Source organism: Chanos chanos, chromosome 4 (genome assembly GCF_902362185.1).
Source record: "Chanos chanos chromosome 4, fChaCha1.1, whole genome shotgun sequence".
Taxonomy (NCBI): Eukaryota; Metazoa; Chordata; class Actinopteri; order Gonorynchiformes; family Chanidae; genus Chanos; species Chanos chanos.
In genome coordinates this window covers 7,015,116-7,038,014 of record NC_044498.1, presented here as the reverse complement: position 1 = coordinate 7,038,014, position 22,899 = coordinate 7,015,116, and the positions used below count along the sequence as shown (strand labels likewise).

The 22,899-nt window shown below is 40.1% G+C and overlaps 1 protein-coding gene across 1 annotated transcript in view; it reads left to right on the top strand.

Moving 5' to 3' along the window:
• Positions 1 to 21,253, top strand: part of cd109 (CD109 molecule) — a 33,226-nt gene extending 11,973 nt beyond the window's left edge. The window contains exons 28-35 of the mRNA XM_030770874.1: positions 644 to 796; positions 885 to 950; positions 1,735 to 1,871; positions 1,996 to 2,152; positions 2,489 to 2,591; positions 2,746 to 2,904; positions 20,933 to 21,037; positions 21,201 to 21,253. Of these exons, the coding sequence (XP_030626734.1) occupies positions 644 to 796; positions 885 to 950; positions 1,735 to 1,871; positions 1,996 to 2,152; positions 2,489 to 2,591; positions 2,746 to 2,904; positions 20,933 to 21,037; positions 21,201 to 21,253 (933 nt within the window). The remainder of the gene's footprint in view (positions 1 to 643; positions 797 to 884; positions 951 to 1,734; positions 1,872 to 1,995; positions 2,153 to 2,488; positions 2,592 to 2,745; positions 2,905 to 20,932; positions 21,038 to 21,200) is intronic.
• The last annotated feature ends 1,646 nt before the right edge of the window (positions 21,254 to 22,899 follow it).

Here is a 22,899-nt window from a genome sequence, read left to right as displayed (position 1 = left end):
AAGCCCTTCCGTGGATATCGGGGAGTTTCAGAGAAATTTTGAATCGGAGAGGCTCGTGCAAAAGGCTTGGTGAAGATCCAGCATCAGATCAGTAGACTGTGGATGCCTGGCACATCTTGGAGCTGTAGTGTGAGAGAGAGTAAGTTTGAGCAGAGAGAGTGGTTGTTTCTATCTGTGTTGTGTCAGACAAAGACTTCAGCTGGCCACATTTAATAGAAGGTTATTCCAAGAAGTCAGCACTGTCTGTGTTTGGGTGCTTCACTGATCTGTGCATGTGCTGCGTGATCAAGGCTCTGAGCTGATTCTGTAAACCCATATTGAATTAAACACAAACAAAGAGGCTTGTAAGATTTCTTATAAAAACTCATCATCTGTTCAAAACTTATACTAATTGGGGACAAAAAAAGACCCTGTGGTGTGGTGATCCACGTGGTGTGCGTCTGATTCTGATTTCAGCTGCTGCAGAAACTGCCAGTTCACAAAGTGCTGTTTAAAAGAACACAAATACCTCTAGAACTTTTTTTTTTTTTTTCATTTAGGAGACTTAATTGTTTCCCATCAAAGAAACGCTCATGGTGTTGACATGTTCAGCCATAAAAATTAGCTCACAAATGTGACTTTCTTTGTCACTCTCTGTTTTTAGGACACAATTGTTGCCCTGCATGCACTGTCTTGGTACAGCTCCTTTGGTAGCTCGGACCTCCTAAACCTTGACATACTGGTCAACGCACCTACAGGACCAGTCGCCTCCTTTACAATCAACAGGACAAACTACCTGCTGCAACAGAGCCAAGAGGTCACTAGCCACCCACACAGCAATCGCCTCAATGCACTTCAGCATCTGGATGACGATGTGACACGGTAACGTTTTGCTTGCCTTCCAGATCGAAGCAGACGGAGAGCTAAACATTCAAGTCACCGCAAGGGGTCGAGGCTTCGCCCTCTTTCAGGTATGAGTACATTTTTACCTTGTTTCACCCTCTGGCGCCGTGCCAGACCATAACTGGCGCTGATCTCTGTGATGTTGTTCACAGCAAAGGGGATTCAGCGTTCTGTTGTTAACGTCCTCAGCGTAGCGCAGAGCAGTGCCCTTGGTAACAATGTTTAGCTTTAGGTGCCATAGGTAATCAGGGTTGCTAGGTGAGTAGAAGCGCTATATTTGAATGAGCATCGTGCATTTGAATAAGCACCTGGAGAGTTTGCCAGTACCTTGGAGATCACTATTACCAATACAATGTACATGAAAGTGAAAAGCACAACAGCTGTGACTGATAATCTTGCCTCCTGCTTCATGTTACTTGCTGGAAATGAAAGGATGAAAGAAGGAAGAATAATTGGAAAAATATTCCTTTTGTCATTACTTATTAGAACTCGCTCCTTTGTAATGTATAACAGTGCCTTTGAGAGCTTAAATTGAAGTTTCATGCAGATGGCCAAGAAAGATAGACTTTTGTTCATGAGTACACAGCAAACTCTCCAGTGCTAAGTTAATTCTGAGCGAAGTAATGTCTTCTTTTCAAGAATTTAAACAATTGTGTTCAAATTCAAAAACATTTTCAGGGATAAACGTTACAAATATATCTACAGCAAAACAAACGTTTTCTCATTATACTGTTTTGACACACCTTTGCAAAGGCTACTAAAATCTTAAATTAGCCAATGTGGTGAGTTCATTACTGTAAAGCAGATCCAGAGCTTACTTACTGACTGTCTTACCATCTCTCACCTTCTCAGCTGGCAGCATTTTACAATGTGGAAAGTGAGGGGTTTTCAAGGAGACGCAGAGATGCCCATGAACAGGAGGCCTTTGAATTGGAGATAGATGTTACAGACAGAGACATGTACAATATTTATCTTCATATATGCACCAGGTAGTGTTTCTTTCCTCCTGCTGTTACACAATATCTCTTCAAAGCAAGGGGTAGTTTTTATATTTACTTCATTTGTAATGTATTGTTATTTCTTATGTCACTGATAGTGTTCTGGCTATTTCAGGCTTTGGGAAAATCAGGGTTTAAGTCAGACTGGCATGGCTATTCTGGAAGTTGGCTTACTCAGCGGCTTTGGCCTGGCGGATTACGGAGTACCGACCGATGATGTGATCAGGAGGGTGGAGACACCTCCAGGAAAAGTGATTCTTTACTTAGATTCAGTGAGTCTCCTTACATAATATTCTCTTCCTCTTTTTCTTCCTTTTTTTTTTTCTTATTTCTATCAGACTACTCACTTTTAATGCCCTGGGGTTGGACTCGTACAATTTACATACAATGTTGATGATTCATGCTACCTGACACCAAGTATTCTTTTACCTTTGTTTCCATGTTTGATATAAAAAAAAAAGAAAAAGAAACAAGACGATTGTGCCATTTTACTCATCTACAGAGGCTGATTTGGGAATGCTTCAAGACATTCAAGTTTTAAAGTTTTACCTGACTTTCTTAAGCTGTATATTTTAATATGCATTAATATAATACAAACCTCCTCCCAGATCACCACGACTGAAATGTGTGTCGAAATCCCAACCGTTTTGGATTACAAGGTGGCAGGCCTGCAACACGCTTTAGTTACTGTCTATGACTACTACGAACCTCGTAAGCTCTCCGCAAATATCTCCAATCTACAGAATACCTCTGTGTCTTTTGTTATGTCAAGTCTGCGGGCTGTCGGGCGGGCTAGCTGAGTTATGTTTTTTTAACTGAAAATCTACTCAGATTCCATTCACTCACAATTCGTTGTTCCTTACAGGTCGGAGGACGAGCAGGTCCTACACGTCAGAGCAGAGGCGGGATATGTCCCCCTGTTCGTTGTGCGGTGAAGACTGCAGTCAGTGCGGGGCATTTGAGCAATATGTTCCAGTGTATTTCAGCGGCGTGCCTCCAACTCATCAGTGCCACCATGTGATCTGTAGCCTGCTCTGGACTTTTATCACTCTTCATTCCCTAAGCTTTTAGCCACAGGTGGGGAGACTGGTGGATAGCCAATGGGATTTTTTTTTTTTTTTTTACAGAGAACCTAATGAGTAAAACTGATTGAAAAGCAGAAAGGAGACAAATGTAGATTTTGATTGAGTCTTTTTAATTGTTATCTTTCAATCAGAGTATGTGTGATTCTAGATATTTTGAATGCACTGTAATATTTGTAAATTATATTTAGCCATTGTTTGAGTGTACTGTTTAGGCCAAGTTGAATCTGAAAAAAAAAACCAAAAAAAAAAACACGGCAGTTTTTATGACAGCACTGACTCTGGAAAAAAAAACAAAAAAAACACTGCACATCACCTCAGTAAAGAGCCATTATGTAGATATATGAGATCCTGACGTCATGTCGACTCTGATTAAATGAGTAAACAACTTCATGAAAGACTGAAGAAAGACTTAAAATGCATGCTTAATATCCTTATATTAATGTTGTTTATGACAACTTGGTTTAGACTGCGGCCGTTCATTTTGAAAGATAAGGCGCCTCCAAAGCTCTAAAATGAGACATTACTACATGGACCAGAAAGGTCACATTAACACACGTCTAATTGGCACGGCACTGCAAACGTCCCGTAGCCCTCGAACTCTCCTGGGTCGTTTGAAGTAAACGGCAGATGTGAAGCAGTAAAAAAAAAAAAAAAAAAAAAAAAAAACAACAAAAAAAAAAAAACAGCAAGAGATTTACTCTCGGAGCTACAACTCTGACTGAGAATGAATCACTTTAATGTCTAGCATGTTTTAATTCACTGTGATTAATGGAGCTGGCAGGGCCAAGACATATTTTTCTGTCTCTCAGCAGAGAGAGAAAGGAGAAAAAGATGACAGTCGGAATCGAGCAGTAGAGGGTCTAGCACGTTAGCAGCCCGCATAAATCTGCGCACTTAAACGCGTTTTCTCTTTTGGATCTGTACTGGAATTGTAGCAATCTGTCCTACAATCACATTGAATTAGCCATGAGACCGAAATACAGAGAGACAGACCAAAGTTCAATTTCAAAGCATCTGCAATGATGGAGAGCTTTAAGTTTCTATGATGTTAACCGTCTCAAGAGACAAGCCCAGAGGGACAAACCACAAAACTGCTTGCTAAGCTCCGTGTTTTAAAGTGGGAACATTCTTGGGTTAATCTGACAAGACTAAATGGCAAGAACACAGAGAGGACTGTATTTAGTCCAGAGGTCATTAGATAGCAAATAACATGCTGGATTGGCCTGATATTTAAGGAACAACAGGATTAAATTTTAATAGAGGATTTCTAGTCGCTGAGATCTGGTTTTGTTAGAAGGGGCCATGTGTTTTACTGTTAAAAATGAAACAAGTTGTTATTAAGTCACTCAGTGTAAGGCACGGATTTACAATGGGTTTTTGGTAATAAGTTTGTAACAAAACTTTTTGCACAAGTTGAACCTCAGGTCATAAAAAGAGAGGCATCGACTATCAATTCAAGATATTGTTAGCAGATCCTGCAGTTAAATGATCTCACTTGGAGACCTTGTTCAGCAGAGCTTACACTGAAGGAACATTCAACAGAGTGCACTACAGTAAATACAAGCACTGCACGAAGGCTAGTATATCTTCACAAACCCTACGCCATATGATTTTGCAAGCTTATATACATAAGTTCTGAATACATGTGAAACTATGCTATATGTTGTCAACATAACTGACGTTTTCCCCCTTTCATTAGTTCCTCTGCTTACCTCTCTTTTACAATGGGTTGATAAACAACGAACCACACCTGTACTCATAAAGTCTGTTTCCAAAATCGAGGAGGCTGATGCTTGTTTATGGTTGAATTATGAGACAGGGTGATCGTTATGTCCAAACAACATGCCAGAACTCAAAGAACATCCCTTATGTGTTGCAGTTTAGATTCAGGTTTGTGATGGACACATGGCACACCAGCTGTCAAACTGTTGATTGTTTTCATTGGGTGTTATTAACACCCTGAGTGTTTAAAAATCTCCCTGATGGATTTTATAGATCAACAGACCAACCATAGCAAAGTTTGCAAGAACTTGTCTTAAGCACTTCAGCGTGAGTGCAAACGTGTTTTTAAGATGAAGTATCTCACGCAGCACTCTTTTGTCTTTTAGGTAGTGCCAAATACCTTTAAAATCAAAGTCTATATGAAAAAAACATTAAGTATAGGATACAAGTAGGCAGTGAAATGAAAATGTATGTCTGAAGGGTTCCATATGATTTTGAACCATGTTAATTTCACAGCCCCGTAGGCTTACGCTTAGACTTTGGACACATCACTGTACATGACCACATGTGTTTGCCTCAGTTATCCTATCAGTCTTCGGTTAGATTACTATGCAGCACATTCCATAAATCACTGCTGAATCAAAGACCACTCTTTGTGTCACGTTCTGGATATATGTAACACTGGGATGTACATGAATGGCCAAACAGCACATATCTGAGTGGACTAAACAGAGCAAACATGAGCAAAAATGTATTTGTTCCAAATATACTCACATCTATACATATCTATACCTACATACATGACAATATTTGTTCTTTGGAGGTAGGTTGTGTCAGAGCGCTGTCTTGTATTGTGTTTGATATGTTTTAAGATATTTAGTAAAATGCAGTGGAAGCTAGTCTGAGAGTCAGGTTTTTAAACTGATGAGTTTTAGATGTCACAAAACAGCCATCTAAATACCTGTACATGACCTATGGTACAGGTAAAATTTTGGCTCCTAAAACAGAATACAATAACTATGACCACTGTGCTTAGTCAGAAGAAAAAAATCCTTGATTCAATATTATTGTTTACCTTGTGAATCGGTGAGTGGAATGTGCAACTTTAGCTTTACAAGCTAAAGTGAACTAAAATCACAGTTCTACATGTAAACTTTAACATCTGCATTTTAAAATGCATACAAGTTAATGCATTGTCCTATGTTGCGGGCTGTGAAGTCATTAATTATGGATCTTATGGTTTTCCCCGGGATGTGACTTCTGCGGAGTTCTGAAAGTTGCCGTTAGCATCACGGTGCGGAGAAACTTGTTTGTGCCGAACCATCCTTCGATTTGTACAAATGGACTGGTCTCTGGGCAAAAACCAAATGTCATATTATGTTTATATTCTACGCGGCCGTTAAGATTAATCCCAACGTTCTGTGCCCGCCGGCACCAGTAAGAGCTTGGATTTTGTCATAAAACTGTTTACTGTGTCGTAAGCACATTGGGCGGTTTGTACCGTGGCAGAATCTAAACGATAAACCCACGGCCACCGCAATGAGTGAACCCTGCAAAAAAATAAGACCGAAAAAAAAAACGAATCCCCAAATGCCCTTTGCAATAAGTTAACTATCGGAACTATAATTAAAAGAGCGCTTGATATACAGAAAGTCTGAAACCAGAGATGTCAAGAGGTCGTCATTAATTTTCCATAAAAGATGAACATGAGACTGTGGAACATGTGCAATGTCAGACCAAAGGTAGGGTGCATATGTTTGGCCAGACCTAATTATGCTTTGGTACGTCGCCAACTTTGACAATTAACGCAATTTTAACTGCCGAGCGCATTGACTAATGTATTGTGATGTCTGCTGCAGCCTCATTTCTCCTTATGGCTGTTTAAAACTAAGTTCAGAGGTCCTGGTGGTCGCTTTGGTGTCATTGACTGGGTTATGACCTTAGTAATGTCACATGAAATATATCGTTATTCACTTTCTACATCTCCATTTAGCCATCTTTCCTGGAGCAGATGTCACGGTCAAACGCCAGCTGGCAGAGAGGGCAGAAAAGATAAAGAAAGCTGAGGAGATCGTATCAGAACTCATTCCTTTCTTTGTAGAACCAAATCCAGAACGTCATGTTGATGTGGTCATTCCCAGGAATAAGCTTTGGCCTCATGAAACAGTGCAACATAATCATCTATTTTGTCCGTCTACATTTAGGGTTTTCAGTTTTTATGCCTGAAGCAGACACTACTTCGGGCAAAATCTGAAGTTTGTCACCTGAAGTTGAAACAAGTTTATGAGAGAGCTTCAGCAGTGTGAAATAGGTTCAGAGGAAGTAACAAGATGGTTTCTAACAGCACAAGGTGTCGCTTTTTTCCCCGTAATTGTTCGTTATTGGTTATTGGGCCTTGGAAATTTTCTTAAGCTTCTCCAAAGAACTTGTCTATCAATGCTGAAAAAAACCCCCAAAATGATCTGTTACATAGAAACATCTGACCAACAAAGAAATTGAAATGAAAACAAAATAGTTGTGATCAGTATTGTGTTGTGTGGGACATCAAAGGATGCTAAAAGGCTGATGGGAATAATTTTTCTTCAAGCTGAAGATTGCTTAACTCTCTCAGGATCCTAAATTCAGTTCACACATTAAAAAAAAAACATATTCCTTTAGTTCCAGGGAACTGTAATACAGCACTTTTTTTTTTTTACCTGACCCAGTTTCTTCTCACCCAATTCAACTAAGCTCTTGATTATTTGAAAGAGTGTATTTGTGCTTAGCTAGGACACATAATGGGGATCCCCACGGTTCCTAAAAACTAAAAATCAGGAAATATTAACCTAGGAAAAAAAATCTCAGGCAAACGTGGCTTAGATCATACCACCATAAAATAAACATGATGCCGTACGCGGCGAGCACTCATGTCTCATGGGAACATAAACAACAGCGTTGAAGCAAAACATCCTTCCATGACTCCACACTCTTACAAACCAAACACTTCTCAGTGATACTTCATTTTTCACTCCTACTATATTTTACCAAATGACTGCTATGTGAGAGTGTGTGTGTGTGTGTGTGTGTGTGTGTGTGTGTGTGTGAGTGAGTGTGAGTGTGTGAGTCAATGAGTGTCTTTGTGTGTATGTATAGCCACTAAGTATATGTATGTATGTATATGTACATGAGCCAAACACATGCGCTCCAGACCACATCGACATTGCTTACTCGCAGGCCTCAAAATCTTTGCATTTGTCACCACATTGAATTCATATGAGAGCATATCTGTGCTCCAGTCAGAGAGAAATACTTGGTACAAGACCATAAAACATTAAAGATCTAAAACTGTAGGCAGTAGGCGATTTGTCATTTTTTAACCCGGGGGGGTGGCCCAATGGTCAACAGGGGGGATGGGCCAAAGGTCACTGACACTACTCTATAAAGCATATAGGGGGATGGCAGGCTAACAAGGGGGATGCATTTCGCTAACAAGAGGGATGGCATCCCTCTACAAATTGCTTACTAACTGTAGGTCTCTGGTCAGCTCCAAACGGGCAAAAGCTTTTTGAATGGCATTCATAAGACAAAACAAAAGTCAAATGGTGTCAGATGAAATTAAATGCCTCATTACTGGCTTGTTTGTAATTAATGAATACATTTGTGCATCAAGGCATTCAAAGAGACTGGTGTTTTTCCCAAAGGGGTGAAGACGGAGCCAGAGTGTTTACTATTTCCTCCCTAAAGAAGTGAGTCACTGCTTAACATCTCTCTCTAATTCAGACATTGTGGACCAGACTATAACTGTTCCTCAGCACAGACACTTTGCTCATTAAAAAAATCTTCCAGTAGGTGGCAGGATTGTTCTGGCCATGCTATCAAGTCAGTGATGGCCCTCTGTCTTTTGTTTCGGATTGAACACATGAAGAAAAAAAAATCAATGTTTCTCTCAATATGTGTTGGATGAAAAATAATCTCAGTATTTAAGGGATGAAGAGGTTCATGGAGAGTCTCACTTGAGCAGTTAAATGGTGAGTGTTTTGATGGCAGTCATGGGAAGCTACTGTTAAGTGTAGAATACTGTTGACCTTACAGTGCTATTTTTCTTTCTTTAATTTGTTGCCATGGATACACCGTCCTGCTAAAAGTTTATCTGCAGTTGAGGGTAGTGATTGTTCCTATATGACTAGCCTCATAACTGTGGCAATGTTTTGAGAACAGAACACATGCTCTTCAAACTTGGCTGAACTGAATTCAATGCAGTAAATGCTGTGCAGGACCAGCTGAACGAGTTTGTTATGACAACAGCCAAAGCGTCATGCTCCAGTTTACAGAGACGGTAGGATAGAACTGGGACAAATGTGCATCGCTCCATAAACTAAGGCTGTAAAGCATGTCATAGCTGTACAAAGATGGACTCTGGAGTGAATGTACTGTATCACCATTTTTGCTGAGTATGATCATTGAGATCATGCAGAATACACACACGCACAGGCACACACACACACACACACACACATACACACACACACACACATACACACATACACACACACACACGCACGCGCACACACACACGCACACACACACACACACACTGTAAAGTTGAATAAGGTAGGATTATTCAAATAATTGAGCAAACACTACTTAATTAATGGAATAAAGTCTCAGTTTTCATTACATCAAATTACATCAAATATTGTAGTTTGGGTATCTAATTCATTTCAGCCTTTTGCCAGTTTCTTATTCGAGTTTACAGCGCACGCACCAACATTCTAAGAGAAGTCTCGTGTCATCTGAGATGGGCTGTGGCTGTCTTTCTGGGGTCTTTATGGGTAATTTACTCTCTGGATCATGTCATAAACCTGGACTAAGTACCCATCATTCCCTGCTGTGGAATTATGATGTCATGAACGTGTCTGTTACGGGGCTTAGATGGTTCGTTGCACCAGCATTACTGCATTAGTCCGAAATGTGGGTGCTGGAGGTTGAAACAACCTTTAAGATGCAGTGATGATGGAAAAATCTTCCTCTAAGAGTTCTGTCTCTGGTTCATGTGTCCTTCATATGTTTTCTTTTTTTTTTAACTGTGTTCCCCAAGAGTTGCTTGTCTATTTCTCCACGCCATGTCAAATTCTCAATCATCACAAGGGCCCCCACATTCACCACTGATTCTTTAAGACAGCTGAGGTTCACCAGAGATATAATAATTAGCAGTAGCATTACCAAAGAAGCTACATTGACCAGACACTTTGGTTTTGGAGGAGCTTAAAACATTTGTATGAATGTACATCTGGGATTTAATCTGTTGCGTAATAGTAAACTCTGCCTACGTATGTTGAAAATTAGCAATGAAATCTTAAATATTTCTTGCCTTACATTGTTTAGTCTCCACATTATTTGATCAAATGGAATTTTTAAAATGAAAACATGCCTAGATGGTTTATGTTTGAAGAGTGAATCATAGTTGAGTGGCTGTAGTGGTGGTTTTCTACTTAATTCCAATGGATACAGTACTTTCCTAACCACTTACTGATGCTCAAGGGTTGTCCACATTATCCAACACTCCTACTTTATCAAGACAATGCACAGCTGAATTTCCTGTTCAAAGCTGAAATCCGGATGTCTCAGTCAAATTGCGATGCCAGAGGCTGAAACGTTTTATTGATATTTAGTTCTCAATACACGGCCTTGTAAAGTGGTTGCCATGAAAACGGGGGGAAATAAACAAATAAATGCAATACAGTACAAACCTCAGTTTCAACTCGGAGAAGAGATTTTTTTAACAGTCTCAAAAGCTCTGAAATATTTGGGCTGAGCAATACTGCGACCTAAGTTATTTGTAGGTAGAAAACTGCACCGTGCTTAAATTTACAGTTTACGGTAGTCCTCCAAGAGATGTTGATCTTTTCATCTTATCTGCAGTCTTTTTTTTCTGGAATGAGAATTGTGGTGTTCTGTTGCCGGGGGAGTGCATCTAAAGGTTCAGTGCTGAGTAATCTCTGTCGATGATATATGTTAACTACCAAAATGAAACATAGCACATGTGCTTAGTATTTCGCAGTTTTCCCGGACTCGATCGGTAATTGGGTTTTAATGAAATTTTTGTCTAACCCAGAGATCTACTGCATCCTCCCCGACCCAGGCGTTTCCTAAAAAGGAGTAATGTGGGATCCCTCGTTCTTCAGGCATTCCTTTTTCGAATTATCAAATTATCGCTTTCAACGCGAGCGCTTAAGTGTAAATCTACGGTAATCACGGAAACGAAGTAAGAATTGGATAAAAAGCCTTGTATCACACGTTCCTATCTCCCTCCTCTCAGGATTTGGCAGAGTTACAAAATGATGTCATCTGCCTATATAGTCAGTAGGAAAAATCATTTGTTTCCGACCAACAACTAAACATGACCTTGCCCCCGGTGGCCCGATGATGCGTGCATCTGGCAAGGCGTGCTTATCTCATCGTGGGGAGTCATGGAAAGTTATCTTGTTGTTATCCCACCCAGGCTTTTCATTTAAACAAGCTCAGTCATACTTCTGACTGGAACCTGCTCGTGAGGGAATACCTCTGCTCAGTAACGTTTTGTCCGGAACAGAACTTTTCAAAATGCTTTGAACAGTGTAGAGAATGGAATATGACTGAGAATGCATTATTTTATAGGATTATATGTACACACACACACACACAGGAACGCACACATGCACACTCATACACACACACACACTCACACACACACACACACACACACACACACACACACACAGACAGAATCAGTGGCTAGTTTATTAGGTATACCTTTTGAAAATGGATTGGTCCTACAGGTTTTGGGTCTCATGAATGTGGCCTAAGCCTGTGCTTATGTACATATAAAGTGACCCTTTATCATTGTGAGCAAAAATGACAGAGGTGTGGAGAGGAGAGGCAATTTATGGTTAGTCATAGTCATGAGTCTGCTTTCTCTACAACAAAAATGTGCAATTAACTGGGGAGGGCAAGGGGCATACCTTTTAGAGAGGTTCTTTGGCAGTTCCTGGTTGTCTACCGTTTATCTAATACACAAAGCACAGCGCGACCGAAAGAGGTCAAAGACAAAGATGAGAGGAATGGGCCGCATCACTGTGGAGGTTAAAATCAGGAATTCTGCCTCCCTCGTAAAATATGTGTGCCCCACTTTTTGCTAATTATTGGCTTGTTTCAGTCTTCTTCACTGAAGATGTGTCTTTATAGGTATAGCCAGGAGAACTGTTTTATAATAATATATTTTGGATGTAACTGGTCAGCTCTTTCATGTTTACATTCTTTCTAGTCTCTGTTGTTCAGCCAGTATGTTACAACACTGGACTGGACAAGATGATTAAGAGTGGAGAGACAGAGAGAGACAGAGAGAGAGAGAGAGAGAGAGAAGCGAGGTAATTATATGTGCTAAGCTTTGATCTTGAAAAGTTTAAAGTAGAGATCCACCTTCACTGACATATGAACTCTTCATAACCCTTACCTTAGTCTTTGTTGGTATCTTCTTTTTTTTATTATTATTATTAAATGCCTGGATTTTTAGTCAACTAGGGTGAACCTTTACTTTAATTTTATGCCTTCAAGAAAAGTAGTCATGCACTGTAAAAAAAAAAAAAAAAAAGCAGCAAAAAGGTGTGAATTGTAAATATAACATCTGAAGTCTTGATTATATGTAATAATGAGCTGACTTGCTGGTTGCATGCCAATATGCCGATATATATACTGTATATTTGTGTATGTGTGTGTGTGTGTGTGTGCGTGTGTGCATGTGTGTCGGTGTGTATGCATTGGACAACCATTAATATAATATTAATACAATAATGAGCTGATCTGCAGATAGCATGTCAATATCTATCAATCTATCAATCTATCTAATCTACCTATATATCTATCTATTTACCTATCTTGAACTATATTGTGTGTGTGTGTGCGCGCGCGCACATATGTGTGTAGACATTGGACAATCATTAGCCAGCGTTTCAGGCCAGAAGGTAAAACCTGTGAGTACCATTGGTGTCAGAGGACAACTGAGCAGAGAGCTCTACAAAAGCTTCCTTCTCCACTTGGGGATTCCCTGTCAAGGAACTTCTCATCACCTGCACTTCAGTACCGAACCAAGTAATCACTGATCCATTACAGGCCTGAAAATTACATTAGCTTTTAATGGGCAAAACGGTAAAGTCATCTAAAAGTCTCATCTAATCTTTAAAACATTTGTAAACTAGACTGACTAGACTGTCAACTGATACTTTAAATGTATGAGTGTTTGACAAATTTATACTAACACTCATGAATTTAAAAGATTAGATGGCAGTTAGATTTTTTTCCATTTTCCATGCCGAGCTAGAATTAAAATACCAGAAATTTAGAATGTTCCTCATCCATGTAGGGGGAAATTTTAACACAACATATAAACAATTGAAATAATATATACAGGTAATCTTCTTTCCATATTTTCATTTCCTTGAGAAAGTATTATTAAATTAATTCACGGAGCAGCTACTGTGTGACAGTGAGACAGCTGGAGATGCTAAGACTTTATGTTCACCTTTACCTGTGTCTACTGCATCACCAGAAGCTTTCATTACAGCTTTGGCTACAATGTTAGGGTGTATTGCTACCTCCTACATGCAGAACAATGTCAACCAGGAGCTGCGCCAGTTCCTTCAGGGAGCACACCTACCTCAGGTGGAAAAAAGAACCTCGTTAGTTGAATTAAGTTACACTTTATTGATCCCTATAGGGAACTCATCTGTTGCATTTCATCCATCTTACCTACATAGGAACAGTTGGATGGTGATTCTAGCAAACACTATGATTTAAAAGTGTGACTGCTCTTAAGAAGAGAAAGGAAGCATTGATGGACCCTCGGTAACACAGGAAAAAACGATATTTCATTGAAATGTATGGTGCCCTTTGACATGTTATGTTAACAGAGTTAGGTTCTGATAGTTTCTATAAGATTGTTCAGTGCCTGGTTCTGGTATTTGGTGACCCACCCAATACAATGCATCCTGCATACAGATGCAAGCTTCAGTGATTTGGGGTGTGCTTTTAAATCACAAACCCCAAGAAAGTCTGAGTTGAATCTACTGGGTGCTTAGTACCTCCGAGCAGTGTTATCCTGTACACAAGGTCCTGGCAATGTAGCGGACTATAGAGGATAAGTCACACAACTGCTTGTATGGGGCCAGGTTTACGGAGAAAAAAAAAGGTTTTGTTTGGATTGATAGTACAGTTTTGGCTTATAAATGTGCAGAATTCTAAGTGAGAAGAGACAGGATGAACTTGGAACATCACCCAGTATAATGTGGGATGTTTTTCCGTTTTCCACAAAATTGGGCTCATAGCAGCTCTTGAGTACGAGAGACTTAATGAAAGCTCAGGGCTTGAACCCGAGAAATCGGGTCAAACCCAGCTGTAAAATCTCACCATCTTGACGTTGCTGTGTTGTGGTGAGATGAGAGGAGGTAAAAATGTTTAATTAAAGTTAACTTCAGCTGTTGTTTGTACCTGTTGGGTCTCCTTGGAGTTGTGTGACTATCTTGGCCATGGCTCCCTTTAACAACAGATATTAAATCTCAGTGGGTCGCATCTGGATGAACAAAGGACAAAGACAGACAGACAGACAGACAGAGAGAAAGAAAGAAAGAAAGAAAGAAAGAAAGAAAGAAAGAAAAAGGACATAGATGATAGATATTATTAACACAATGTTGCTTCTGAGTGTGTGTGTGTGTGTGTGTGTGTGTGTCTGGGGGGGGGGGGGGCATATTATTACTTAAATGGGGGGGCGGAGGGGGGAGGCATATTAGTACTTAAATGACCATCATGGGTAATTGTGTATCTCTTCATCCCTTTTGAAGGATTGGGTGCTTTTAAAGTCTGTAAACTTATATCTTGCTTAAATTTTGCATTGTGGTGTTCTGGTCCATGAACAGTGTATGTTTAGAAGCTCTAATCAGTTTAGTACTATTAGGGTGTTTAACAGGTTTGTCAATGGGAAAAGCCATCCTATTTAGGTTATCATAGTACCTCTTCACTGGTATTAAATAGCTTGCTATGCGAGTGTTGCAATCTACATGCTAATAGAGTGTTTTATTTTAAAGTTGTTTTTTTTTTATTTTTTGTATTTCTACACGAATGTTGGATGTGAATGAGTTCACTGTATGTCTGTGTCAGATCAAACCATAAGCACATTCACTGTATATTACAGCACTGTGGAAAATGTGAACTGTTGTGGTGTCAGTGTAAATATAGACAGTATGATGGGGTAAGTGTTATGGCTCTGAGAAAGGAAGAAAAAAGAAATCGCTAAATCTTATGGTTCTAATTAGACTGTGTGGAATATCCCGACTGCTATGGCTCTAGACAGAGAAGGCGGGAAAGCTAAAAGCAGCCCACTGACCCTTGCCGGCACCATTATCTGCGAAAGAGATTGCATTTCATTTCACCCCCCGCTCAGCGTGAGTGTAGTAGAACAAATCTAGACAGCTGCCTTGCATTTCTCTTCACTGCAATTGCCAATTAATATAATCCGAAACAGACATTAGCGTCTCCCGTGAAGTGTTTGTCCTCTTTAGACCTGGGTGCATGTACCCCCCAAAATAACCTGCAAAAATGTGCCTTTCTCACCTTTTCCATTAGTAAAGGAAGAGTTTGGATGTTACTGTAAATAACTTGACAGAAAGTGAATACTCCCACTATGGTGATCTCATCTTTTGTTTGAATTTATCTCACTTTTTTTTGTCTTTTGTCAATGATTATGACAGTTTTTATCCATAAGCAATGTCTCCACTGATTAGACCATCTCTGCAGTGAACTGGTGTTTTCGAACTGACTTATATGTTCTGCTTTCACTGCAGAGTTAACTCTATTTAAATTCTAAAGCGTTATGTAGAACAATATAAAACCCACAGAAGCAGCATTTTCCACTGCCGTCTGGGAGCTTAGCCGCCGTTTAGGACTGTATGCCCAGAGCGGAAAAAAGTAGCCCACTGAGGCGCTTTGACGAAGGGTCCCTCCCACCCCTGCCTCCCCCTCCTTTTTTTATTGCAGACCAGGATATGATGTTCCAAGCATTGGTTCTCAGATTTAACTCTGTATAACAACCAGACACATTCCCACTCTCACCTCTACATGGACAGCAGGATAGAAGACTCAACCCGAGAGTCTCTCGATTGCTTTTTATCATGTAATACATTTCAATCGGTCATTACAAAATATAATAACAGAACTGCAAATACATGGGAGACCAGTTCATTTACACTTTTTGAAGGTATTCTCAAAACGAACGGCAGGTTGATCAAAAGTTGAAAAGGTCAGCTGTCTTCATTTTAAAAAGCGAGCTCAGATACTCTGGATTTGAATTAGCATTCGTTTTGTCAACACTGTCATGGAATAACTCAGAGGACAATAATTCATTTGCGTGACTGCGGCCAAATAAATTTGAGACTAAATCTGTTCCTTGTACCATTTGGTAACCAAGAATGTGAGCCTGAGTCATTACTTTATTGGAATAAAATAGTAAAGCTTTAGTTTTTGCTAAAGGAAACGGTTGGAAGCTACTGTCGGTCCTGCTCACAGACACAATACAAGAAAAGAAAAAATAGCAAAACTATTTGTAATTTATGTTACAAATGCTTGAATGATGGGTAATTGTGAAAGCATTTAAAAGATTTATGTGTGTCTACAAGTTTTTAACTATTCTCTACTAATTTGTCTCTGTCTGTGAAAGCTCCAAAAGACTGAATGTATCAACTCCTGCTGGTAAAACTATTCATTTGGTGGCTATGCTAACATGTCTGTAACCGCTCAGTCTTACTCATAGTCTCACTTCAGTCCTCAGGGACTAAAGATGCCAGTAACATGTCCCCTCCTCCCCAAGCTTGGGCCCTCACTCAATATGGAATTAATCTCTGCATTCTACGTTTTTCTTTTTTTTTTTTTTTTTTCTCCTGGCCTGCTAAAGCAGTCTGGCAGATGGTCAGCATGAAAGCGGGGATAAATGGAGTAGAAATGAAAGGGAGAACAAAGGTTTAAATCTGAGACTGAGATGACATGTCGAGACTCACTCTCCACGACGGGCCTTTGGACATCTTCAGCAAGTTGTCCACTAGGCACTGAATCGTCTGTTAAAACAGATCTAAAGATTGCTTACTGCTACTACTACCACTACTACAAAAAAAAAAAAAAAAAAAAAAGCACAAGGTTTGTAATTAGTCCCATTCATTTCAAAGCAAATTATTTACTCATGCTGTGGCTTGATGGTGGGGAAGAATGCAAACCCTGATTAGATGAAGTGTCTTTGAGCAAAGGAGTCAAACGCAGGGCTCCATTCTTAGTGACAATTTATTCTTAGGGTGGCACTTCCTTACACTATGAACCCTTTAAAGTGAGATTTATGTGGCAAGTTAATGGCTAAAATTAGGCAACTGGACTTTGAGTGAAGTTCAGAAAACCTCACAAGCTTCTAATCTACTGGTAACAAAGGCTAGTGTCTGACAAGACATGTAATGTATTACTCACAAGATTCCGTAATTCTGTTGCAATTTTATGTTGCTTTGCATAATTCTGCCATTTCTGTGTCTGTGTCTTTTGCCGCCTTGTTGACATCTGTGTTCAGACTCCGTTGGAAAGAAGGTTTCAGGAACTCATGACATCTTGGTTAGGAAGTCTTTCAGACATCATGAAGTTTCATTTAATGTTTTTTTTTTTGTTCTCCAGAAACAATACCACAATTTACATAGCTTTCATGTGGGTTGACTTTTTCAGCGTTTGTTGATGTTTTTCTCCGATGATGAATCATATTAAACAGAATTCTATGACCTTCTGTCTAGCCTAATTTGTTTCTAAACAAACAGATTATTAGATGCAGTTCGAATCAATAAGCCTAAGGAAGAATCAACTCTCCTGCCGATTTTTGTATGTATGGAAAGGCATAAACAAACACCGTTTGCTTGTTTTCTTATCACATTTCTTGAGAGCTTACTCAACGTAGATCTCACAGAGTGGAAAGAATCAACTTAACATGCAAAGTCAATGGCTGATGATCTGGGAGACACACACACACACACACACCTTAGATGGTAATGAATGCAAGCTGTGATTCATGAGTTCTGTTGGGGATGCTCTCTCTCTCTCAGATGCTCTCTTACACACAGGCTTGCATGTGGAATTCACCAGACAGAACATTGCACTTGCCTTTTTTTTTCCACCCTTAAAGGATTTTCATCTGATTTCCTTCCGTGAGGTGCCACATTTTGTGGGTTGCCAGATTTTGCAGAATTATGTGCACTGTGGAATTTCCTTTTGATGGCTCACTTCGAACATCTGAGCTCCACATGAGACAAGCTGTCTGGTGCAAAGGATACATCAGGCTCTTTCACAAACCAAAATACATGAATATTTCACCTACACCCTCTTTAGATATGTAGTCAGGAGTCCTATATTACTCATATGTAGCACATTAACACAATAATATACAACATAATGACATTATTTGAGCAATTTCAGAAAAATTTTGGACTTTTCCCAACAATTTCACCCTAGAATTTTTGGAATATCTTAATCTAGACCGAGCAAAGAATGTATTAGAGTCTACATCAACTTAATGGTAATTGCTTTTGAAGATTCTGTGCATTTGATTTTTGATTCTGCTTCTAAGCTCTCTTCAAAGCTGGTGCATCACAGTGTCTCTTATTTCAGGAATACACAAGCGCAGTGCTTTGGTCCTATAGTATTCCTCTCGTAACTGATGCAGTTGTCTTCCATCACTTTCTGAATAGGAATGAAAATAACACTCCCACTCTCCCATCCTTGACCTTTTCACCCTGCATCATCCTGTCGGTGATACACTCTGATAAGCTTTAAGTGGACGGTTGTGAGTACAGTTTGAACCACATCCCGTGAACTTTTATAAAGAGTCCTCGCGGCCCTTTGATCTTGTGTAAACTTCGCCAATTCTCTGACATAGCTTCAACGCATTCACAGACACTCTGTCCTGGTCAATTGTCGTTACGTGACATGCACAAACAGCAGTAAATCCTGAAAAGGTCATGGGAGTTGAGAAAGGAATAAGGTGAAAGAGAACAGAGCAGAAATAAAAACCTCTCTGTTGGCACGCGTAATATCAACGCAGGTCGCGACAAGGGAAGAATGAAAATCAGAGGTTGGCGTGTGCCTGATCTGAACGACCCCTGACCTCACTGACATTCCTCATAGCTATCGTCCTTAGGAGTGTGCCATCGGGTGGAGCCCAAACAGAGGCTAATTGGAGTGTGTCTACGGCGAGTTAAGCAAGGTGATGAATGGGGGAAGATATCCAGAAGTTTGAGTTGCAGGGCACTTTGCTGAAACATGTCTGAGAGGGGGTCTGGGAGTATGACTGGTCATTCAGAATCTGTAGTAAGCAGTAGGGTGTTGTTAGATTTCTTGCTGGCTGAAAAAAAAAGGTTGGCTGAAGCCTTTGGCATAACTTTAAAGTGATGTTTGAGTGTGTGTATGTGTTTGAGTGGGTTTGTGTGTGTGTGTCTGCATGTATGTGCAGAGTAGTAAACGCTGTTTCAGTATAATGTCACTTCCATTATCATTAGAAATATGTTCAGATTTTTAGTGGGGCTGATGTGATCATAGGGTGTGATTCAGAGATGCAGAGAAAGTGACCTAATGTCTCTGGCTTGGTGCACAGATTGCATGGTTCTTCGCTTACATGCTTAATTGCCCAACCTCGTAACAACTAGGCAGCTGAAAAGTGAATACGATAATGTCACCGCAACATGTGCTTCTTTTTAGATTCCATTCTTGTCTCTGAAGATGAGGGCCATTATTTGTACTGAGGTAATGTAACACTTCATTAACAATATGATCAGTGACCTATTACAGAAGCTTAAAATGATAAACCAGCATTTGGTTATTTCTAACTGCATTCAACGTGATTGTCATGTGTCCAGGTCCGGATGAACTGTAAAGTGATTTGTCACAGAGGTGCCAGCTGGGACAACACTGGCGATAAAAAAAAAACAAAAAAAAAAAACACTAACAGGTTATGAATATGCTTATCTATATCTGTTAAAGCAAAATAATATAAAATATTTTTGTTATGACAGCATGGGTAAAAACAAATAATGCCCTTTATATTGGTTCCTAATGATGCTGTGCAGTCATGGTGTTTGAAAAGTCAGTCTTGGCCTTTGTGCTTTGAAATGATGAAAATCTGTCTACCATTCTGTAATCATTTATAACCCCCCCATCCCCCCCCCCCCCCCCCCCCCCCCCCCCCGCCCCTTTGGTTTTATTTTATTGTTCACCAGTGAAACGAATAGTGCCTGCTGTAATTTTACTTAATGGATTTTTCTCCCCTACTTACTAGATGGGGGGTGGGGAGGGAGAGAGAGAGAGGGAGAGAGAGAGAGAGAAAGAGAGAGACAGTTTCTGGGTGTGAGTGTGTGAATTGTGTACCTTTATTACACCCTTTGCATGGAGGGTTTTCCCATTGCCCCAGGGGCTCGGGAATACTTTCCAATCCAGCCACATAAACATGGCCCATGGTGATGTTTTCCACTCATTAGAGGCAATCGCTCACTCCTGATTAATTCTGCGTTATCACAGCACACCATGTAACTCAGGGAGCTGTCGTTCTCACAGGCCCCATTTACTGATAAAGCATGGCTCCTCAGAGTATTTGAGAAGTTCTGTGAGTAACAGGTTCACTGGACTTGTGTTAAGCATGTTCACATAGGCCTACAGGGCTTCTTCTGTCACTGGAGAGCCATAATTCATATTGCTAGATTTATTTCCTTTTTTTTTTTTTTTTGTGAGAACTTCTTCTTCTCAGGTCTCTTCTGCTTAGCCGAGAGTTCGCTAAAAGATACAAGGTTGAAATCCAAAACTCTACGACAGGGCAGGTGGATGAAGCCGTTCTCTAAACAAGTAGTATGTTGTACTGCATGCCATCAGCCTTCCAGCGTTTCTGCTGAGTTAAGGAGTGTTTTACTCTTCCTCATTCTCAGAAAAAGAAATGTTTAGTTGTCCCAACATTAGCCTGTTTATGTTGCCTCTCTGTCATTGCGCCCATTTCGTTTTTTTTTGGAGGGTCGTTTAACGAGGCATGAGAGGAATGGAATAATCACACTCTCTCTGTGGTAGTAACAAACAAATTGTCATACAACACATTTCTGTGAGGTGTTGCTTACACAGTGTCTGGAACTTTGCTTTTGATGAACTGTTCCCGGTGACATTGTTTTCCTTTGCTCGATCCAGATTTCTCCATTTGTGGTACCATGCCATCAGTGAACAACATGCCACTGAATGATCTAAGAGCTCCTGGGCTAGGAGAGGAGACTCCAGTAAAATACGAGTCCTTAGGTAACTCATTAACTCATCTAAATCAGCCCGCGTTTCATCGTAAATCACGATGGAATTTCTCCCAGATGTCTGTCTGAACACAAGAAAGCTAATAAAGCTAAGGTCCTATGGATTTTAATTTCGAACGCTCTAATCTGTGTCACCGCGTACCCCTGCGTCTCAGAATTCATGGCGATGGTCGGTGGTGGGGTTAAAGTCAAAGAGAAGAGGGCCTAAGAAAAGGGAAAGTTGAACTTTAACCACAAATCATTTCAGACCAGCTAAAGAGGGAGCAGGAATGTCGGGGAAAAGTCTGCAGGTGGTCGAGGATAATGGAGGCATCCCCACATTTTCCTTCCTCCTCTGGTTTTCATACTTTGGTGGAAAAAAAAAGGGGGGCAATAAATTTTCCCAACAAGAAAATTTGTGTAACCCCTTCTCCTACGACTCACCCATGTCCCAGCACTCGTACTGAGTGTTCACTTGCAGTGAGTTTCCAGGCAATGTGAAGAGTTTGATTACGGTAAATCCAGAATGGAAAAAGCAGGGTGGTTGTCAGTGTGAAACAGTCACAGGAGAGCAATGATGAGCTTCTCCTTTTCTCTTCGACTATTTTGCGATCCCTGAAGAACATTTGTTGAAAGAATCTCTTTGCGCAGCCAGACAGACCGGGCTTGCGTCTAACTTTGGTTGCTGAAGACAAACAGAACGTAGGTCCTTCCACCTCATTCACTCTGTCTCTTACCGGCTAAATATTTTCCTGATTTTGTTTTATGAGACAAGTCACCTACAAGGATTTATTGGCATTCTGTACCTGTGCTTAGCGTTTGGCAGGAGGCCTATGGAAATGTGTGTGACTTGGCATAGTAGGAGTCCTAGAATGCAGATTTTAATCTTTTTTTTTTCTGTTTGTTTGTTTTAATTTTGGTCCCAGTAGGATTAAGTTTGCTTAGGGATGTCATTGCATTTTGTTTTGTTATTGGCTGTCAGTTATGGGCATCAAATAAAGAACCTGTTGATCCTTACAAAAAAAAAAAAAAAAAAACAGAATGTAAGCACACAAGAGCAGGATAAGGCTATGGGTTGGTTTGTGTTATGTGTTACTGAAGGGATGGGCTGGAAGGCTCAGGTCTGGACCTGAGGAATTCTTGCCCTGTAGCCAACGTTCTTATGTAAGATAGGGAGGTGGAAAGGCGAAGGCATGTCCTGCAGGAAGGTTTTGTCATTTACAAGACACAGTTTTTCATGTGGTTTGGCTATACGTGTGGTCCTTGACATACATGGGACTGGATGGAGAGAGAGAGAGAGAGAGAGAGAGAGAGTCACTCCTAGATACACCTGGGTTAAATATTAATGTGTACTTAAGGTTTGAAAGACTGGCTCTGTCTAATTTTTTTTTTTCTTGCCCCTTTTTATCCTTCAACACAAGTCTGAATGGAATGAAAACATAATGGTTGAATTGAATGGTTTATATCAGCCTGAAAGGTCCAAGTTTCAAACCCTCTAAGGTCTGCTTCAAAAAAGTAACCTAATTCATTCACTGTCTTCACATTGAATTGAAAAAAAAAAACAAATCTATTTCTATTGGACCCTGAGGGAGACAACCGAGGTCCCTCAGGTATGTATTTTGCCTAGGATTTCATTTTTCGATGATGTAAAGTACAATAACACTTACTGACCCAGCAAATAACTTGGAGGCTGTGAACTGTTCTGTGCTTTATACTTAAAATCCAGTTGAAGTCATGAAACCTTGTTTGACATCATAATTAGTGGTGTTCTGCTTTCGCAATTTAACTTGATTTTCATTAGCTACTGCAAATAGTTTTAATATGTTCTTAGTCTCTTTTCTTGGTAGTTTTGTGCCAAGTTGCTGTTCTGCATTT